Source organism: Eschrichtius robustus, chromosome X (genome assembly GCF_028021215.1).
Source record: "Eschrichtius robustus isolate mEscRob2 chromosome X, mEscRob2.pri, whole genome shotgun sequence".
In the NCBI taxonomy this organism is placed as follows: domain Eukaryota; kingdom Metazoa; phylum Chordata; class Mammalia; order Artiodactyla; family Eschrichtiidae; genus Eschrichtius; species Eschrichtius robustus.
Window position 1 is genome coordinate 93,764,599 of NC_090845.1, and position 21,764 is coordinate 93,786,362.

Consider the following 21,764-nt stretch of genomic DNA (forward strand, 5'->3'; position numbering starts at 1 on the left):
GAAGGCCCAACACAGCCAAAAATAAAATAAATAAAATAAATAAATTTTAAAAAATGAAGGCAAAGGAAAGATTTCTCAGATAAAAAAAAAAAAAAAAAAAGATCAGTTGAGTATATTTATGTGGATTTATTTCCAGGCTCAACATTCTATTCCATTGATCTATTTGTCTATTATTTTGCCATTATCACAATGCCTTAATTACTATAGCTTGATAGTAGACCTTGAAGTCAGGTAGTGTCAGTCCTCCAGCTTTGTTCTTCTCAGTGTTGTGGTTATCATCATCTAGATCTTGTAAATATTTTGTTAGATATATATCTATGTGTTTCATTTAGGGTTTTCCAAAATATAAATGGTATTGTGATTTTAATTTCAAATTTAAAACTTGTTCATTGCTGACATATAGGAAAGCAATTGACTTTTGTGTATTAACCTTATATCCTGCAACCTTGTTATAAATGCTTATTAGTTCCAGGCATTTTTTTTTTTTGGTCCGTTCTTTCAGATTTTCTACATAGAAAATCATGTAATCTGTGAATTTTCTTGTCTACTGCATTAACTAGGACTTCCAGTATAATGCTGAAAAGGAGTGGTGAGAGAGGACATACTGCTTTATTCCTGGTCATTGTCGGAAAGCTTCTACTTTCTCACCCTAAGTATGTTAGCTGTAGGGTTTTTTGTAGATATTCTTTATCAAGTTGAGGAATTTCCCCTCTAGTAATAGTTTACTGAGAGTTTTTATTATGAATGGGTTTTGGATTTTGTCAAATGCTTTTTCTGTGTCTACTGATCTGATCATGTGATTTTTTCTACTTTAGCTTGTTGATATGATGGATTACATTAATTGCTTTTTGAATGTCGAACCAGGATAAATCTCACTTGGTTGTGGTGTATAATTCTTTTCATACATTACTGGATTTGATTTGCTAACATTTTGTTGAGGATTTTGCATCTATGTTCATGAGAAATATTGGTCTGCAGTTTTCTTTTAATGTCTTTGGTTTTGGTATTAGGGTAATGATGGCCTCATAGAATGAGTTAGAAAGTATTCCTTCTGCTTCTATCTTCTGAAAGAGATTATAAAGAATTGATATAATTTCTTTCTTAAATATTTGATAGAATTTACCAGTGAATCTATCTGGGCCTGGTGCTTTCTGTTTTGGAAGGTTATTAATTATCTATTCAATTACTTTAATAGCTATATGTCTATTCATATTGTCTGATTCTTCTTTTATGAGTTTTGGCAGATTCTGCCTTTCAAAAAATTGGTCCATTTCATCTAGGTTATCAGATTTGTGGGTATAGAGTTGTTCACAGTATTCCTATGTTATCCTTTTAGTATTCATGGGATTTGTATATCCCCTCTTTTATTTCTGATATTAGTAATTTATATCCTCCCCCTTTTTTCCTCCTCTTGGTCTTTTAAAGTATTAACATTGCATGTTTGCAGTTATATGTACTTATTTCTGCACTCATCTGAAAGTCTCCTTTTCCACACAAATATGTTTTTCAGTAAAATCTTCTTCTTTTATAATGATTCTCAAGAAATGGAATTCAACAAAGGGCCTAATATCCTGTTTGTTTATTCATTTGTTTCCCTTCCCTGAATTTGGTATAATATCAGTTCATAGTTCTTTTGGTTTGAGGACAATATCATCCAGTAATGGTAGATTGATTAATTGATAGTTATGCATAGTGGTCAATTCACATTTCAAAAATATCAGAAAACAAACTTTGTTTTAGTTTACTAACCATTAGATAGTTCTGTGATTTTCAAGGAACGTATTTTGAAATGAGGATAAGACAGTTGAAGGAACCATTTAGAAAAGTTTCAACTATATCCTGAGGCATTTTTTTCTGGGCTTCTGCTTTTAGATATAAAAGAGTTCCCTAATTTATTTAGTTTATTTTCAGTAGGTTAGCCCTGGTGATACAACAAATGCACTTAAACTCAAATTTTGAAGTACAACTTTAGATTTTATAATATTAGCATGTTTTATAAATGGGAATTGGAAAGGGGCATCTGTATTTCTCATGTATGTTTTAAATCCTAGGTTTTACTTTTCCCCTTAGGGAACCCAAGATGATCAACATTTTCCCTTAGAAATATTTCTGCAAAAAAGTGTATAAATTATGACCTAAAGTAGCTAACATTAAACCTTTGGAATAGAAAGCAAGGTTTATTTACAAATTTGAAAATTCTGTGCTGTGCATTTTAATAACAGTGTTCTTGAAGTGTTATCTTTACACATCTGCATTTCTTTCGGTGAGCATCCCCAAGTTGGTGTGGATAGCCATGAGTTAGTTCAGCTGATAGCATCAAGTTCTGAGAGTGGCCAGGGGCTAACAGCCAGAACCTTGGTTCTAAGCCACTGACCAGCTATATGATCTTGACTAAGTTATTTATCCTCTCTGTGTCTCTGTTTTACTGCTATACAAAATGTAGATGATGCTTACCCTGCACCTTTTCCTGGATTATTGCCAGAATTAAGTAAGATAGGAGATATGGAAATACTTGAAAGATTACAAATGTATACAATTGTAAGGCATTGCTGCAACATCACTGTGAAGGCCCTTTGCTCACGTTGAACCTGAATGTGCTCCTTGTCCTCCTCAGGATGTGAAAGGAGGACAGAAAAAAAAAAGTACAATTCCCATTCTTGCACACTCGTCAGTCTGCCTCCTCAAACTTGCACAGCTCTAATTGTACCTAATGAAAGAAAAGTAACATTTTTAGGTCCCAGTTGCAGGAAACATTTTAAATAGAACTGGCCTGCGGCATTTTTCAAAGTAAAATCTATATAATGCAAGACTGTTAGCAGGAACTGTGCCAGGGATGGATTAAACAACTGATAAAAATCAACCTGAGTGTCAGACTGTCAGGCATCCTTGATCACACCTCCCCCAAGTCAGCAATGGAAACAACAGGACTCACACCAGGCCTTGTTTTGAGTTCCGGAGAACTTGGTCGTCATCAAGGACTTCATACTAGGGCTTGCTCGTGGGCTAACAAGCAGTATGTCAGCAGCCTTTTACATGGTAAAGACCAGAGCAAGAGTGAATTCATGCAGAGCCCTGGTCAAGATTGTTTGTGGGTAAGGGTGAGAGAATATTTCCTCCTTCAACCTATCAGCCATTCCCAGGGTGGGTTCCCTTCCCTCATCCTCATCCCAAGTTAATGAAGGTGCTGCTGGCATGACCTACATAGTGTATACTTTGGGCAGTTTGGAGAGGGAACATGAAACCTTGCCTAGGGGTCTGGGCTTTATTATAGAAGGTGTTTGTCTAAGAAACTTGCAAAAGTCTTAGTGGAACTCTTACTAACAATTCGACCTCCAAAGTTCTGGCCTTTGCCTAATAGCTGGTATTCACAGTACTTGGAAGTTCCTTCTTGCCTTAGTTGCTTTCTCTTGATTAACTTCTTTTTGTGCCTAGGTCAGTATATCTTTTTGATCCTTTCAGACCTTCATGGTGCACTGGTACTAGGCCTGTTGCCTAACTGACCTCTTCTAGACTCTTTTTCTCTCAAGTAGCACCCCAGGCCAGTGGCATATCTTAACCCATCGCTGCCAATGTGTTGTTTTTATTATACTGGTGATTGTTCACAATTACTACATCACATATAAATTATGATTATTAATTTATCAACAATATATGTACAAACTAATACAAGCGGTAATAACAATTCTAATGACAGTCTATTAAATATTTACTATGGGCCAGATGCTGTGTTATATGTTTTATATTTGCTTAATAGTTATAGCAGCCTGGAGAGGTCAGATATTATAACCATTCCAACTGAAAACAGTAAACTTATTTTTGCTTAAGTTTGTATAATAAAAAGAACTTCTTCCTCCAAACTCCAGTGGAGCCACCGTAAAGGATTTCTTATCCTCATTTTTCAGCTGAGGAATCTGAGACTGTGAGATGTTACATAACTTGCCCAAGGACACAGAGCTAGTTGAACCTAGTGGATCTTAGTTCAAAGCTAGTGCTTTGTTATGAAACCACTATATTATATTGGTCCCTTACTTAGTCTACCCTATTTTCTCCTCAGGACTAAATAGATTTGGGATAGTAAGCTCCTTTCAGGGAACTGGACATTCTGTCTAATACTTCTATTGTTGAGACTGCTGGTCAACAGCTCTCTCTCCCTGGGTTTGTAACACAAAAATGGGAAGATATTAAAAAAGTAAGTCTCTTTCACCTGTATGGATGGACACCATGGAACAGATATGATCAAAGTCTGTGACATTAAGAACTGTTCATAATATTTTACATACTTAGCAGAGGTGATTTTCTTTCTTCTTCGTTTAAAACTTTTTAAAAACTGTGACCATTTATCTTCCTTCCATCCCCTATACATACCCTAGTCCTTCTTGTCTCCCAGATACAGTCATTATATTTTTTTCTTTGCTGGTATGCTGATGCACCAAATTTGGCTAATCCTTACCCTGGTGGTACAAGAATACCTGCAGACTTATCCTGAGTCATATTTAAACAGGTAATGTGATATCTGACCAGCCACATACTTACATGAATCTGTAGAATGAGGATGGGGTGGTTAGTACCATATGAGGTTTATGCAAAAGTAGAGCAGAGAGGACATGTCTCTTGAATACATACCTTTTGATGCCCACACATTTAATCAACTAACATTTACTAAGCACTTACTATCAACTTAGATCCCAGGAATAGAGTGATGAACAAGAGCAACAAATTCTTTGCTCACACTTAACAAAAAGCACATGATAGAAAATCAAAGAGAAGAGCAAGTATAAACAACCATGGCTCAAATAGGCTTAGTATATTCAAGAAACAGAGTAAATACGATTGCGACTGCACCCTAATGAGTGAAGGACAGAATGTTACAATAGGCCACATCATTTAGGGTGTTAAAGAAAGCAAGGAGACATGGGCATGTGTAACACTGAAGTATTGAAAATGGAGTCAAGAGGAGCCAAATTGATTGAACCAAATTTTACCTTATTGTCTGAGACTTAAAAACATTTCTGGTGGCTTTAGCTTCATGGCTCTTAAAGAAGCTGTCAAACATTTCTTAATAGAATTAAATGTTCTTACATTTGATCCCTAGTGGGCATATATTATACCCTTTCTAAGAACCTTCATTGAGGAAGAGAGAAAAGCAATAGCTCACAATCTACATTGTATAATGGGGTTACATCTGAACATCAGAATGGAAGTGCATCTTCAGATGACACAGGCATCGCATAGTCAGGAGTACTTGCCAGCAATTAACTTCACTAGAAATCCAAGTAGCAGTCATTTTGATTAACTTAGTTTGTAAACTCAATGGGCAGCAGCCATCTTCACTCCTGTGTTTTGTATGGTGTCTGGCATATTGTGAAATTTCAATGAATACTAATAAGTACAAACAGTAACAATCATTTGAGGCCATCTTAAAATTATTGGTTGGCATGCTAATCCCATTTATCAGGATTGTTATTACTTAATTGTAAAAATACTCGGTTTTGAATTATCCCTGGCACTTTGTGTTTTTTAACAGCAGGTATCCCTTGATGTTTTGAACACATATTCTGAAATGTCTCACCAAGAGATTTACAGTTGACCTTCTTTTAAGTCTTACCAGGCTGCTTCTGGTCTCTTCCTCATACTTTCCAGATTTCTTTTGTGTGGTTGATACCTTCTGGAGTCTAGGCAGAGTAGGGTAGGGAAATGTCATGAGATATACGTAGGGAAATGAAGGCAGAATTCAATTTCATAAATACCCTTCTATTATGGATTAGCCCATTAATGTCCAATTTCTAAAGCAGCTTTATGGTAAAATTCAATGTTGAAATTCCTTTATAATTCTAGTTTTGATGGATAAAATTAATCCACTCTGCTAGGATTTGTTCTTTGTAGGAACCCAAATTTGACCCCTGACATACCTCAGTAAACACCTTAAAAAGCTATGTGAGTTAATGGGTATCTTCTGTATGTTGATCTGTTTTTATTTTTAATTTTTATTTTATATTGGAGTATAGTTAATTAACAATGATGTGCTAGTTACAGGTGTACAACAAAGTGATTCAGTTATACCCATACAAGTTGTTGATCTGTTTTTTGGTATGTATCCTATAAAAGAAAATGTTGGCTTAGAAACCAATGGCAAAATTAACAATCCTTGGAATACCTGTTAAGGGACTGGCCATAAGGGCAAACCAGAAATGGCTATAGCCCTAGTTATAGACTTTCTCATAAGGTTTTTCTATCAGATTGTCAACATAGCAATGTTTACCACTGGGAAAGAAGTCTGACTATTTTACATTTCAGAAGATGGGTACAGCTGCTCTATGTAGCTATCTCATGGCCAGAGATGTCCACATTAGCATTTTGTTCCATATATCCCTGTCAGTTGAAGTAGAATTTTTTTCTGTGTTGTTTCCATGTTGTTTCTGATTTCTAGGCAAGGTCCTAAATGGAAAAGTCAATATTCTTGAAATATACAGAGTAAAAACATAGGTGTAAACACCCAATAAAGCCATTTTGCTATTTCTCTATTCCTACAGAAACTCGACATATTGCATGAAGGTGTCAATGTCCTTGACTGTTGCAGAGAATGAATCAGGTCTGTGCTACAATAGCAGGATCCGCTATTTGGAAAAATCTGAAGTCACTAAAAGAAAGGAGATATCCTGCCCAGACATGGATGACTTTAAAAAGTCCGATCAGGAGCCTGATGTTGTGTGGTACAAGGTAACTCAGAATGATGTCTAATGCATTTTTTTTACCCTAAGTCAATAGCTGGCTTGGGGAGATAAAAAGGGAGAGATTTTATTTTGAGTTTTTGGTATTAGATGTTTCACTGAGAAGAATCAGCAGATCCACAGCTAAATAATTCAGATCTATGATTCCTATATATTACTGATTTTCATGTACTTCCATCAGCAGGTGTCAGAAGCAATCCCAGCTTCTCCAAAGTCTAAAAATAAGGAAAATATCCCTTTACCCCAACTCATGAGAGCAAATGAGAAGAAGAGTGAAGACTGAAATAACACATGAAAGAAAGTATTTGAGGGACATAGAAATAGTATTTACTGTTAGGAACAAAGGCCCATCTTTACAAGTAATGGTGCTTACAAAAAATAACAACGATTATCATGGTCTATATTGTGAGAACCACTGCAGTCAGTGCAGAGGAGAGAAATGGGCCCAGTGCAGGATGTGTGAACACTGGAAATAACGTGTTTATCTGGAAATAAACCACACTCAAAGGTTGTACAGACGAGAGTTGAATGAAGGAACTGTTTACAGAGGTGTGGTTAGGGTTAAGGGAACCAAAAAGGGAAGAAGCTGTAAATTACCGCTCCTAAGTCTAGGGTGGCAAGGGGAAGGAGCTGTATCTCTGGAAACTGGCAAGAGTGGAGCAGGCCTGTCAAGAGCTGTGGCCTTAGAGGAGCATATTAACTTTGGAAAACAGAGAGGGAGTGGATAGGACGGAAACCCTAACCCCTCTTAACTCCCGCCTTCTGCTTTCTTGCTAGCGTCTTCCCTCACACCATGCGAGTTCAAACAGAATTCAGAGAGCAAAACCAGGGGGTAGAATCAATAGTCTTCAGCTTCTCTGGGCACAGAGTAGGTCAGACAAGGGCAGAGCATGGATCTAGGACAAGAAGCAGAGAAATAAATATAGAACCTTTCAACTATGATATTCTGGCTGCGAGCCTGGGGCGCTGTGGTTCTAAAAGAGGACTGAGCACCCTCTGCCACCTCTGAGCCACACTGGTTGGCCCACGGTGACCATATATGACCATATATGGTGGCCAGAGGTGACCAAGGAGGTTTTCTGCACAGGTACTGTGCACGTTATTGCAACCAAACACACATAAAAGGTAGGACAGGTGGTTTCTGTAGTATCTGACAGACCCTCAGTTTCCAGGAAAGCCTAACCCCTAGCTCCTACAGTTGTCAGGTGCTTTTACATTTGGAAGTTCCTCTATCTTCATACCTGGGGGAACTCGAAAAGAGACAACAAGAGCATGTTCTGAACTAGAACCTCAAGTCTCTTTGTGAAGTGTCATCCTCCTTTTTTTTTTCTTAATATTCTGACAGATAAAAAGGAACATGATGTTCATTATGCATAAATATAGAATATCCATACTTAGTGGGACCCTTCATGCCATCATCAGCCTTGTTAGTATTTCTTTTTTTTTTTTTTCAATTTTTTTTTTTTTCCAGCCATGCTGTACGGCATGTGGGATCTTAGTTCCCTGACCGGGGATCAAACCCACACCCCCTTCAGTGGAGGTACTTAACCACTCGACCACCAGGGAAGTCCTAGCCTTGTTAGTATTTCTTAGTCACTTACTATGTGCCATTAGCTGTGCTAAGCTTGGTCTCTATGTTATCTCACTTAAGTCTCAGTGCAACTCTGTGTGGTGGGTGCTATTATCATCATTTAACAGAGGAAAAAACTTGAGTCTTACAGGAATGTAGAGACTTGTCCAAAGCTACTCAGCTAACAAAGCCTCATTTTATATTCAAGGCAGTGTGGTTCCAGAGTCCATTTTCTTAATCACTACCCTCTCCTGCAATAGGCCTGGAGCTAAACCCAGCCTCGATCTCAGGCATTTCTTTAAGATGAGTAAAAAGGTTTTATTTCAATTTTATAGTTCAGGAAGGGAGGTTGACTAGCTCAAGGGTTAGCAACTAGGAGTAAAATCCAGGTCATCAGCTTTCTCTTACAGTGTTCATTCTATCTCATCTTTTTGTCTTTTCACTAAAATCTTTCTTCCCCTTTCTTCACATCTCTATACATCACCATAGTCATTGTATACCAAAGCAGTTTATTCCTTGGAAAAAGCTAACCCTCACTCTTTCTTAGAAATGGACCAATGATGGTGAAACAAAGGGCTTTTCCAGCTCTGCCTGGATAATAACATTTAATATTTGTATAACATTTTATAATTGATAAATAATTAGCATAATGATAGGTAATATTTATTAAGTACTTACTATATGCCAGACTCTATTTTAAGTGCTTTAGATGGATTAACTCAATTTCTAGTTTCTCAATCTCAATCTCTACTGTCTTATGTAGGTATTATTATTATCCCCATTTTACAAAAGACGTGACTGGAGACTCAGACAAGTTAAGTGACTCAACAAATGTCACACAGCTGTTTGTGACTTGCAGTTTGGCTCCTGGGTCCTTTCACTTAGCCATTACACTATACAAATGGATCAGGATTAGAAATTAAAACCAAAAGTTAAAGAGTCTCTGAAGCTCCCAACTGCATTGTTAACCCCACTTTTCACACAGGGTTTTAAGTAAATCCTTGAAAAAATGTATTGACGTATGGGAAAACGTTTCCTTTTTAGCCAATACTTCGATAATCTGCCTTGCTTGCTTTGTAGTCTGTGCATTTCCTACCAGACTGAACATGAAGTGATTTTGCTCTGGCTACAGCAATGAAAAAAGGAGGACACATTTGTCCAGAGTTAATTCTGGTGCATATCCAAAGTTAGAAATGTACAATGTATTATCTCCAGTGTTTTAACAGTGAAAAGTATGTGTTGCATGATCCTTTTCCCAGTCTTCTTTTCAAGTATATGTAATCTTTAAACTTGTTTCTTTTCCAACCATCCTGTTATGGCAGGCCTTTGAGGACTATTCTTCCATGCCTGCAGGTAATCACAGCTGAATAGGAAGGTAGAGGTGGCTCATATGGCACTGGGACGTGTTCATAAAGATGAATGAGTAAGCCTATCCTGGTTGTCCTTGGAATGTAAGAGATATGCATAAGGGGGCTGTAACTCCTCTATCTGAACTCTGTTAGCAAAAGGAAGTGAGGAGAGGGGCTACACTTTCAGCTCTTCCTCCTGACGCTATGTATGGGGCTTAAACATTAGAACAGAATATACAATTATGTCAATGCTTTTGGAAACATTTTTGAAATGAGAGATAAAGATTATTTTCTTTATTGAACTAAGAACATGAGAACAACCTCATTATTCACTGAGAATACTCGACACAAGAGTGTAGAGTCCCTTTATCCCATTTCTAAACAAAAGAATTCCCTAACCTTAATAGGACATTAGCAATGAAAATACAAATACGTTCCTTGGGGTAAAACACATATCTATGTCATTAGTTACCTCAGCTGATAAAAGGCTGATGTTAATGAGGTCAAGGCTTCCAGTCTGAATCCTCCTTTTTCTTGCCACAATTATCTTAATTTCAGATGTTTGCCATTGGTTATAATGGGGTGGTTGAGGGCATTATGGATGGGTCAGTGCAAATTCATTCATTCAGTTAGTATATATATACTGGGTGCCTACTATGTGCATGTTGATTATATATATCTAATTCATTTTTTTTTAATAGGGTATTTTGAGAAGCACAATCTGCTCCTCTTTTTTTTTTTTAATTAAAATTAACTTTATTTATTTTTGGCTGTGTTGGGTCTTCGTTTCTGTGCGAGGGCTTTCTCTAGGTGCGGCAAGTGGGGGCCACTCTTCATCGCAGTGCGTGGGCCTCTCACTATCACGGCCTCTCTTGTTGCAGAGCACAGGCTCCAGACGCGCAGGCTCAGTAGTTGTGGCTCATGGGCCTAGTTGCTCCACGGCATGTGGGATCTTCCCGGACCAGGGCTCGAACCCGTGTCCCCTGCATTGGCAGGCAGATTCTCAACCACTGCACCACCAGGGAAGTCCCTCTAATTCATTTTTAATAGCTGTATCATAGTTCATAGGCTAGATATAACCTTGCTTTATTCAACCATTTTTCAGATGGATATTCAATTTTTTCTAGTTTTTAAAAAATAATCACAGTATTACAGTAAACATCCATGTAAACATACTTATATCCTTACATCCATGGCGTACAAGATAGGAATGATCTCTGTCAGTACTATTATTCAGTACTGTTTTGGAGGTTCTAGCTGATGCCATAAGAAAATTAAATGAAATACGCTATACAAACATTGGAAAAGAAGAGACAAAATAATCTTATTTTTCAGATTGTATAACTGTATACCAAGAAAACCCAAGAGATTAAACAACAACAAAAAATAGAACTAATGAGATAACTTGATAAGGTAGCTTAATAAAAATATACAAACTATTTAATAATTTTTATTTTTGCCAGTAATAATCAGTTAGATATGTAAAGGAAAAAATGAAATTATCCCATTTACAACAATGAAAAACACTTTGGAATACATTTAACAAAGATGGGAGGAGACCTACATAAAAATATAATTTTGTTGAAGGACATAAAATATAGTCTAAATTAATGGAGAGACAGAACATATTTCTGCATTGGAAGATCTCATAGAAAAAAAATATCAGTTTTTCCCAATATTATATAAATAAGTAATCCAATTTGCTAAAATATGAATTTTTAAAAATTAGACAACATGATAAACATTATACCATTCATATGGATGAATGAATATATCAGCTTTGCAAATGAAATTTTGGAAAAAAAACATTAATGACAGGGGACTTAGTCTGATACTGAACTTACTGCAAAACAGTAGCAATTAAAATAGTAAGTTTAAGAAAGCATAAATAGATCAGTTAAATAGAATAGAGAATCTAGAAACAGATAAAGTATGTATATATGAGAATTTAGTATATGATAACATTTCATTTTAATGGGTGTGGAGGGAGGATAACAGCTTATTAAAAATGATGTGCACATAATTGACAATTCACTTGCAAAAAAATAGATATCTGACTCATACCATGTTTAAGATAATTCCAGATGGATTGTGAGGAGTTAATTTCATCTCCTAAATAATAGTCTAGGAATGACCATTTCTAAATGCTGTCACTCATTACAATGAGATAAACTTCCAAAGTTAAGAGCTTTACAGTTATTTATCTTGCTAAACATTCTGACAATTTTCTTTCTTGCTTTTAAATGCTAAGTTGGGTAGTATGGAGTTGTTTTTTTTTAATTTAATTTTTATTTTATATTTGAGTATAGTTGATTTACAATGTTGTGTTAGTTTCAGGTGTACAGCAAAGTGATTCAGTTATACAGATACATATATCTATTCTTTTTCAGATTCTTTTCCCACAAAGGTTATTATAGAATATTGAATAGAGTTTCCTGTGCTATACAATAGGTCCTTGTTGATTATCTATTTTATATATAGTAGTGTGTATATGTTAATCCCAAACTCCTAATTTATGCCTCCCCCCCACCTTTCCCTTTTGGTAACCATGAGTTTGTTTTCGATGTCTGTGAGTCTGTTTCCACTTTGTAAATATGCTCATTTGAGTTTCTGCTGAAAAATCAGTTGTTAACCTTATGGGCATTCCCTTGTATGTTATTTGTTGCTTTTCTCTTGTTGCTTTTAATATTTTCTCTTTGTCTTTAAGTTTTGTCAATTTGATTAAAATGTGTCTTGGCATGTTCCTCCTTGGGTTTATCCTGTATCGGACTCTCTGTGCTTCCTGGACTTGAGTGTTTCCTGACCCATGTTAAGGAAGTTTTCGGCTACTATCTCTTTTTTTTTTTTATTTTTTTTTGATTTTTATTAATTTTTAAATTTTTATTGAAGTATAGTTGATTTACAGTGTTGTGTTAATTTCAGGTGTGATTCAGTTATATATATATATATATATATATATATATATATATACATATACATATATTCTTTTTCAGACTCTTTTCCATTATAGGTTATTACAAGATACTGAATAAAGTTCACTGTGCTATACAGTAGGTCCTTGTTTATCTATTGCAGTTGTTGGGTTTTTTTTTTTTAAACATCTTTATTGAAGTATAATTGCCTTACAATGGTGTGTTAGCTTCTGCTTTATAACAAAGTGAATCAGTTATACATATACAATATGTTCCCATTTCTCTTCCCTCTTGCATCTCCCTCCCTCCCACCCTCCCCATCCCACCCCTCTAGGTGGTCACAAAGCACCGAGCTGATCTCCCTGTGCTATGTGGCTGCTTCCCACTAGTTATCTATTTTACATTTGGTAGTGTATATATGTCCATGACACTCTCTTACCCTGTCACATCTCACCCCACCCCCTCCCCATATCCTCAAGTCCATTCTCTAGTAGGTCTGTGTCTTTATTCCCGTCTTGCCACTAGGTTCTTCATGGCCTTTTTTTTTTTTTTTTTCCTTAGATTCCGTATATATGTGTTAGCATACTGTATTTGTTTTTCTCTTTCTGACTTACTTCACTCTGTATGACAGACTCTAACTCCATCCACCTCATTACAAATACCTCCATTTCATTTCTTTTTATGGCTGAGTAATATTCCATTGTATATATGTGCCACATCTTCTTTATCCATTCATCTGTCGATGGACATTTAGGTTGCTTCCATGTCCTGGCTATTGTAAATAGAGCTGCAATGAACATTTTGGTACATGACTCTTTTTGACCTATGGTTTTCTCAGGGTATATGCCCAGTAGTGGGATTGCTGGGTCGTATGGTAGTTCTATTTGTAGTTTTTTAAGGAACCTCCATACTGTTCTCCATAGTGGCTGTATCAATTTACATTCCCACCAACAGTGCAAGAGTGTTCCCTTTCCTCCACACCCTCTCCAGCATTTATTGTTTCTAGATTTTTTGATGATGGCCATTCTGACTGGTGTGACATGATATCTCATTGTAGTTTTGATTTGCATTTCTCTAATGATTAATGATGTTGAGCATTCTTTCATGTGTCTGTAGGCCATCTGTATATCTTCTTTGGAGAAATGTCTATTTAGGTCTTCTGCCCATTTTTGGATTGGGTTGTTGGTTTATTTGTTATAGAGCTGCATGAGCTGCTTGTAAATCTTGGAGATTAATCCTTTGTCAGTTGCTTCATTTGGAAATATTTTCTCCCATTCTGATGGTTGTCTTTTGGTCTTGTTTATGGTTTCCTTTGCTGTGCAAAAGCTTTTAAGTTTCATTAGGTCCCATTTGTTTATTTGTGTTCTTATTTCCATTTCTCTGGGAGCTGGGTCAAAAAGAATCTTGCTGTAATGTATGTCATAGAGTGTTCTGCCTATGTTTTCCTCTAAGAGGAACAAGACAAGGTTGCCCACTCTCACCACTATTATTCGACATAGTTTTGGAAGTGTTAGCCACAGCAATCAGAGAAGACAAAGAAATAAAAGGAATCGAAATCGGAAAAGAAGAAGTAAAGCTGTCACTATTTGCAGATGACATGATACTATACATAGAGAATCCTAAAGATGCTACCAGAAAACTCCTAGAGCTAATCAATGAATTTGGTAAAGTAGCAGGATACAAAATAAATGCACAGAAATCTCTTGCATTTCTATACACTAATGATGAAAAATCTGAAAGTGAAATTAAGAAAACACTCCCATTTACCATTGCAACAAGAAGAATAAAATATCTAGGAATAAACCTACCTAAGGAGACAAAAGACCTGTATGCAGAAAATTATAAGACAGTGATGAAAGAAATTAAAGATGATACAAATAGATGGAGAGATATACCATGTTCCTGGATTGGAAGAATCAACATTGTGAAAATGACTCTACTACCCAAAGCAATCTACAGATTCAATGCAATCCGTATCAAACTACCACTGGCATTTTTCACAGAACTAGAACAAAAAATTTCACAATTTGTATGGAAACACAAAAGACCCCGAATAGCCAAAGCAATCTTGAGAACGAGAAATGGAGCTGGGGGAATCAGGCTCCCTGACCTCAGACTATATTACAAAGCTTCAGTAATCAAGACAGTTTGGTACTGGCACAAAAACAGAAATATAGATCAATGGAACAGGATAGAAAGCCCAGAGATAAACCCACACACATATGGTCACCTTATCTTTGATAAAGGAGGCAAGCATATACAGTGGAGAAAAGACAGCCTCTTCAATAAGTGGTGCTGGGAAAATTGGACAGGTACATGTAAAAGTATGAAATTAGAACACTCCCTGACACCATGCACAAAAATAAACTCAAAATGGATTAAAGACCTAAGTGTAAGGCCGGCTACTATCTCTTCAAATGTTTTCTCAGGCAGGTTCTCTCTCTTCTCCTTCTGGGACCCCTATAATGTGAATGTTGGTGCGTTTGAAGTTATTCCAGAAGTCTCTTAGACTGTCCTCATTTCTTTCCACTCTTTTTTCTTTATTCTGTTTCGTGACAATTATTTCCACCAGTCTGTCTTCCAGCTCACTTATTCCTTCTTCTGCCTCATTTATTCTGCTATTGATTCCTTCTAGTGTATTTTTCATTTCAGTTATTGTATTGTTCATCTATGTTCTTTAAATCTTCTGGTTCTTTGTTAAACATTTCTTGTATCTTCTCAGTCTGTTCCTCCATTCTTTTTCTGAGATCTTGGATCATCTTTGCTATCATTATTCTGAATTCCTTTTCAGGCAGATTGCCTATCTCCACTTCACTTAGTTGTTCTTCTGGGCTTTTATCTTGTTCCTGCATCTGGAACATATTTCTCTGCCATCCCATTTTGTCTAACTTTCTGTATTTGTGGTCTCTGTTCTGCAGGCTGCAGGATTGTAGTTCTTCCTGCTTCTGGTGTCTGCCCCCTGGTGGGTGAGGTTGGTCCAAGGTTTTGTGCAGGCTTCCTGGTGGGAAGGACTGGTGCCTGCCCACTGGTGGGTGGTGCTGGGTCTTGTCCCTCTGATGGGCAGGGCTGTGTCAAGGGGTGTGTCTAGAGATGGCTGTGGGTTCAGGACAACTTTAGGCAACCTGTCTGTTGATGGGTGGGCCTGTGTTCCCACCCTGTTGGTTGTTTGGCCTGAGGTGTCCCAGCACTGGAGCCTTCAGGCTGTTGGGTGGGGCCAGGTCTCATTGCCAAAATGATGACCACCAGGGGAGCTCACTCTGAGGAAAATTGCATGGGGTCTCTGCCACCAGTGTCCTTGCCCCTGCAGTGGGCCACAGCCGACCCTCACCTCCCCAGGAGAGCCTCCAAGACCCACAGGTAAGTCTGGCCCAGGCTTCTATGGAGTCACTGTTTTGCCCAGGGTCCCAGTGCACATGAAACCTTGTGTGTGCCCTCGAAGAATGGAGTCTCTGTTTCCCTCCATCCTGTGGATCTCCTGAACACAAGCCCACTGGTCTTCAAAGCCAAATGCTCTGGGGGCTCCTCCTCCTGATGCCAGACCCCCAGGCTGGGGAACCTGACATGGGGCTCAGAACTCTCACTCCTATGGGTGAACATCTGTGATATAATTACTTTCCAGTTTGTGGGTCACCCACTCGGTGGTTATAGGATTTGATTATATCATGAAAGTGCCCCTCCTACCGTCCTGTGGCTTCTTATTTGTCTTTGGATGTAGAATATCTTTTTTGGTAGGTTCCAGTCTTTTTTGTCAATGGTTGTTCAGCAATAAGTTGTGATTTTGGTGTTTTCATGAGAGGAGGTGAGCTCAAGTCTTTCAAATCCGCCATCTTGTCTCTCAGAAAATCCTGACAATTTTCTTAAAGAGGGAAAAAGAAGGTCATTGAAGACCTTGTAATACCACAGCCCAAATGACCAACACATTTTGGCTAAAAAATGGTTTGGCAAAATGCTTGGGGTTTTTGAATCCCTTTTGAAACTGTAATGATATTAATATGTGCCTTATTTTGTAACCATAAAATTACATTCCATCCTGAAAATCTTAATCTATTTAACTAGAATTTTCAAAGATACTTTTATCCAGAAGGAATGAGCTAGGAATCCCACGAAGGCTTCAACTTTGTGTGCCCTAAAACCACAGTCAGTGACACAAGATTTAAGACCCGTTTATCCTTGTTTTTATTTTTAGGTATGGCATTAGAAATGTGACAATGGTTATTTATTATTTGCAAATTATAAAGAAGATGGGTTGCTATTTGAGGAATGGGTATTTAATATGTGTAAGAAGCACTGGTTTTTGAGTCTGGGCACCTGGATTCTGGTCACCATTACACCATTAATGTGGATGAGTAATTAGATGACACTGGGCCTCTATTTTCCCACATATAAAATAGGTATAACAATGTGTGCCATATATATCAGACATGTTATAAACATCTAATGACTAAAGTCCTTGATATTTGCTGCTACTATAGAAAGGAAAAAGTTACAAAGGAAGCTAGAAGCAAAGTTACCTAGGACATCTCAAACTCTAATTGGGAATTTAAGATTGAGGGTTTTTTAAGTCCTGTTATTCTGTATAATCTACAAACATAAAATACATCCTTTGTACTTGTATAATTTGATGTGTTTTGGCAAATATATACACCACAAACAAGATACAGAACATTTTCATCATTCCAATTTTCTCCATGTCCTTTTGTATTCAGTCCCTTCCTCCCAGCCCCAGTCCTTGCTAAAAAGATATCTGTTTTCTATTCCTATGGTTTTGTATTTTCCAGAATGTCATATAAATGGAATAAAATGATATGTAGCCTTTTGTGCCTGTCTTTGCTCACTTAGCATAATGCATTTGAGATTTGTCAATGTTGTGATATATATCAATAGTTCATTCCTTTTATTGCCGAATAATAGTCCAATATTCCACTGTAGAGATGTACCACTGTTTAACCATTCACCCATTGATGACCATTTGCTGCTGGGTTTTGGTGATTAGGAATAAAGATCTTATAAGGTTGAGTTTTGACTGTCCAATTTCTGGATTTATCAAAATGATATGTTTTTGTCAACTTCTATAATTTTTGATGTGTTTGTTTTTCTCAAATTTAACAGGAGTTTGCTATTGATCTTTCCTAAATTGTTATAAGAATCCAGACTTTAAAGGGTCTTCCTGTGTATCCTTAATGGCATTAATGACATTTGAGGGATAAAGACAGATCAAAGTAAATTAAAGCCTTTTAAGCAATGTCTCTTTTTATAATCTGACTACCGTCTATATATCCATTAAAATGATCTTTTAGAAATGCACATCTGATCATAGTGTGCCACTATTTAAAGCACTCCAGTGATTCTATAAAAACTTTTAGTTAGTAGTTCCTTTTTGTTGAGTATTTACAGGGCCTGACTGTGCCACACATGTTCATTAATTAAATAATTCAATTCTTAGAACAGTCTTATGAGATAGGTTATATAGTGACAGAGCTGAGATTTGAAACCTGACAATGTGCAAATATCTTAGAATGGAATTTAAGGCTTTTAGTATCTGGCCTCAGCCTACTCATTGCCACTCTCAAGAGAGCAAAACTATTCATATTTTTTTGTCCACTCCATGGTTTTTCACATCTGAGTTCTACACATGTTATTCCCTCTCTCCTGTATGTCCTGCTTGCCTGCCTAACTTTTATATATTGTTCAAAACTCAGCTCATTTGCTTATAGTAACCTACCTGTACACCAAACCTCTCTGTCTTACCTAGTCTGGTATGATCTAGTCTGGTAATCCTGGATGAGCCAGCATTAGAATGACTTCAAATATTTCTTCTGTTCCTTTCTCACTTTCTTCTCCGTCTGGTAATCCCATTACATTTATGTTACATCTTTTGTACTCCTCTCACAGTTCTTGGACATTCTGTTCAATTTTTTTTCATTCTTTTTCCTCTTTGTTTTTTAGTTTGGGAGGTTTCTATTGGCATACCTTCAAGCCCACTAATTCTTTCCTCGGCCATGTCCAGTCTATGAATGTGCCTATCAAAGACATTCTTTATTTCTGTTACAGTGTTTTGATTTCTAGCATTTCCCTTTTGATTCTAAGAGTTTCCATCTCTCTTCTGTTCTTACATATTGTCCACTATTTCTATTAGTGTCATTAACATATTAATCATACTTATTTTAAATTCCCAGACTAGTAATTCCAAAATTTCTGCCCTATCTTAGTCTGGTTCTGATGCTTCCTCTTTCTCTTTGAACAGTGTGTTTTTTTCTGTCTTTTAGTATGCCTTGTAAATATTTTTAAAAATCCAGACGTGATGTACTTGGTAAAAGGAGCTGAAGTAAATAGGCCTTTACTGTGAAGTTTTTTTAATGCTTATCTGGCTAAGAGTTAGGCTGTTTTTACTACTTGCTGTAGGTGTTAGAAGCTAAAAGTCTCTCTGGTGTCCTTATTTTTTACTTCCCTGTTATCCTTCTATTTTTCTAGAGACATATTCTTAAATAAGGTCTGTGTTGTGTATTTCTTTCAACTGTAATATCGTGTTATTATACAGGAGCCCTATTGATGTACTGGTAAGGTGTTGGGCAAGGGAAAGCATTCTATAATCCTGTGATTAGATTCAGTCTTTTAGTGAGCCTAGTCCCTGGCCTGTGACCATCATATGTGCTTCTCGGCTTCCTGTAAGACAGTAAAGATAGAGAGGACTGGAGCTGGCTATTTCTTCCCCCACTTCAAAGGCTAGAGGAGGCTGGGGTTGTATATTTCCTGTACCCCACGTCCTTTATGGGCAGGCTCTTTGGGTACATTTCGAAATGGTTTACTTTCCCCATCCTTTGCCAGAAGCAGGATTTTTCTCTGATCTTCAGCCTGAGAAGAACCTGGTGGGACTCGTGGAGGTAAAACTTAAAAAAGTGTGGGCTGCCCTCCAAGATTGGGCCCTCAGGGATTTTTTATTTCTCAAGCTAGTTCACACTTAGTTTCCAGAAATTAGTCAATTATCCTTTAAGTGTTCCTACCAGTTGGCTCCTGAGGCTGCTTCTGCTCCCAGTAAACTGTGATTCTCTGTATCTACCTGTCTCTCCAGTTTCTGGGACAGTGGCTTTTACTGTGACTTCAATTACCTGATGGAAATAAAAGAAGTTATTGAGTTTCAGTTTATTCAGCTTTTTTCTTGTTGTTAGGATGGTAGTAACAACTTCCAAGTCCTTTATGTGTCAGATAAGAAACAGTAAATCAACCCCTTCATTTGAATGGTAACTTTGGATAGTCTTTTGGATTGTTTCCAGACTCCTATAGAAATATGAGTCACATTAACTCCTAATAGTTATTAACATATCAAGATAGTTGTGTATGTAATTTGAAAGCTGGATACTGAGGGTAATGACAACAATAGAATAATAGTTAATATTTATTGAGTGGTTTTAGCATGTGGTGCTCTATATTACAGAGGATTTATATGTATTACCTCATTTAATCCTAATAATTACCCCTATTTGGTATATATTATGATTATCACCAACTTTTTAAAAATAGGTGAAGCAACTGAGGCTTAGATTGGTTAAGTAGCATGCTCAAGAACATATAACTTGGGATTTCATCCCAAGTATTTGAATGTGGGATTTATACTCAACCACTGTGGGGGTACCAAATTCAACATTAGGACTGTGAAGATAGAAAGTTAGAGGAAAAGAACTAGGGAGGGGAAGGACTCCCTGCAGTGGGTTATCCTAGGCATTTGGAGTGGAAGTACAAGATTGATACCCAATTCACAATTGTGCTCCTATCTCTTCCATCTTTAAAGTGAAGAAAGTTCAGGTTTCCTACAAATTGTTAGGCAGAGCCTAGATGCTCTGTGGAATAGTCCAGTCTCCAGGGGAAAGGAGAGAAGTTTGGTGTGAGGGAATGTGTGTTAGGTATTTGAAGAGGACCAGAGGTTATGTGATTGCCTTATGGTTGCACAGCTGCTTTGTGTCTGAACTTCAGAATCAGAATAAATATTTAAATGAATCTTCCTCGTGTTCTTGCTGTGAGAAATGAGTCATGTGCTCTGAATAGCACTGAAGTAACCATGACTAACAAATCAAACTGATTGAAATACACCTGTGGTTGTGATGATGCTATCTCAGAAGTAGACTGTGAATGTAGTGGTGAATATTTCAGGGTGGGAACTCCAAGATCCAAATATGGCTGGCAGCTTCAAGGGGCTTGGTCAACAGATGTTTCTGTTGAACATCCTAGGCTCCCAACCTAGCAACTGCTGGCAAATAACATCTTCCACTCAGGAAGGCTGGGAAGAAGGGAAGGAAGCTGGAATTTAAAGGCTGATGTGATTTTGACCGAGCAAGGATGTCCTACAGCAAACTGTTCTGTGAGAGGACAGCTGGACCATGAACTGAAGCTGTTTGTTAAACTTAAGTAAAACTGGTCCTCAGCGAAAACTTCCAGTTGATTAAGTTCAATGTAATGGTCTCAGAGGCATTAAATAATAGAGGCATTACACTCTGAGGACAATATTAGGGGCCTGTTCCCATTCGAGGTTCTGGTAGTTTGTCCTTGCCTCAGATAAACAACCATCTTGAGACTTGACCTATGTGCTGCAAACTTTGTTGCCCACCAGGCTATCAGAACTAAACTAAACAGGTCTGGAGGGAGTGAAGTATGGTAATGTTGTCTGTCCAATAATAAAGAGATGATGGGAAGACTGGAGGCAGGAGAGAAGCAGTGACAGTAGTAAGCTTAGCAGCCAGCAGCTTAAGGCAGAGATGCTGCAAATAATGGAGTCAAAAACCTGGAAGACTTCTGAGATTTGATATAGGCACCCAGACGTGGGCAGGATAGCCAATGAGGTAACTTCGTGAAGGATGGGTTGGTGGGGGCAGGATATCATCTACAAGGTTCTTCTGAACAAAATATAGTTTCTCTACCCACCTGCTAGGATTAGTGTTGGAGTGGCCTCTTAGGAGCTATACATTTTCAGTGGGTTAAAGTATTATGTTGCTGGGGGATGGTTAACCAATTAGTGAAGATTTGTTTTTATCTGATTAGTCCATTAGCACCAAGTTTCACCAAGCAGAATCAGACGTTTGGAGGAGATATAATCCAGGATTGTGAAAGTTTAGGGATGAAAAGCATTCTCTGTGTTGGATGACCACTAAATATAGTGCTGCCCAACAAGAGTGTAATGAATAAACTCTGCAAGGCTCTGGATTCTGGCTGCTCA

The 21,764-nt window shown here is 37.4% G+C and overlaps 1 protein-coding gene across 1 annotated transcript in view; it reads left to right on the forward strand.

The window, feature by feature from the left end:
- The window catches only part of IL1RAPL2 (interleukin 1 receptor accessory protein like 2), a 516,387-nt gene that overhangs the window by 17,638 nt on the left and 476,985 nt on the right, over positions 1–21,764 (forward strand). The window contains exon 3 of the mRNA XM_068532662.1: positions 6,531–6,717. Within this exon, the coding sequence (XP_068388763.1) occupies positions 6,531–6,717 (187 nt within the window). The remainder of the gene's footprint in view (positions 1–6,530; positions 6,718–21,764) is intronic.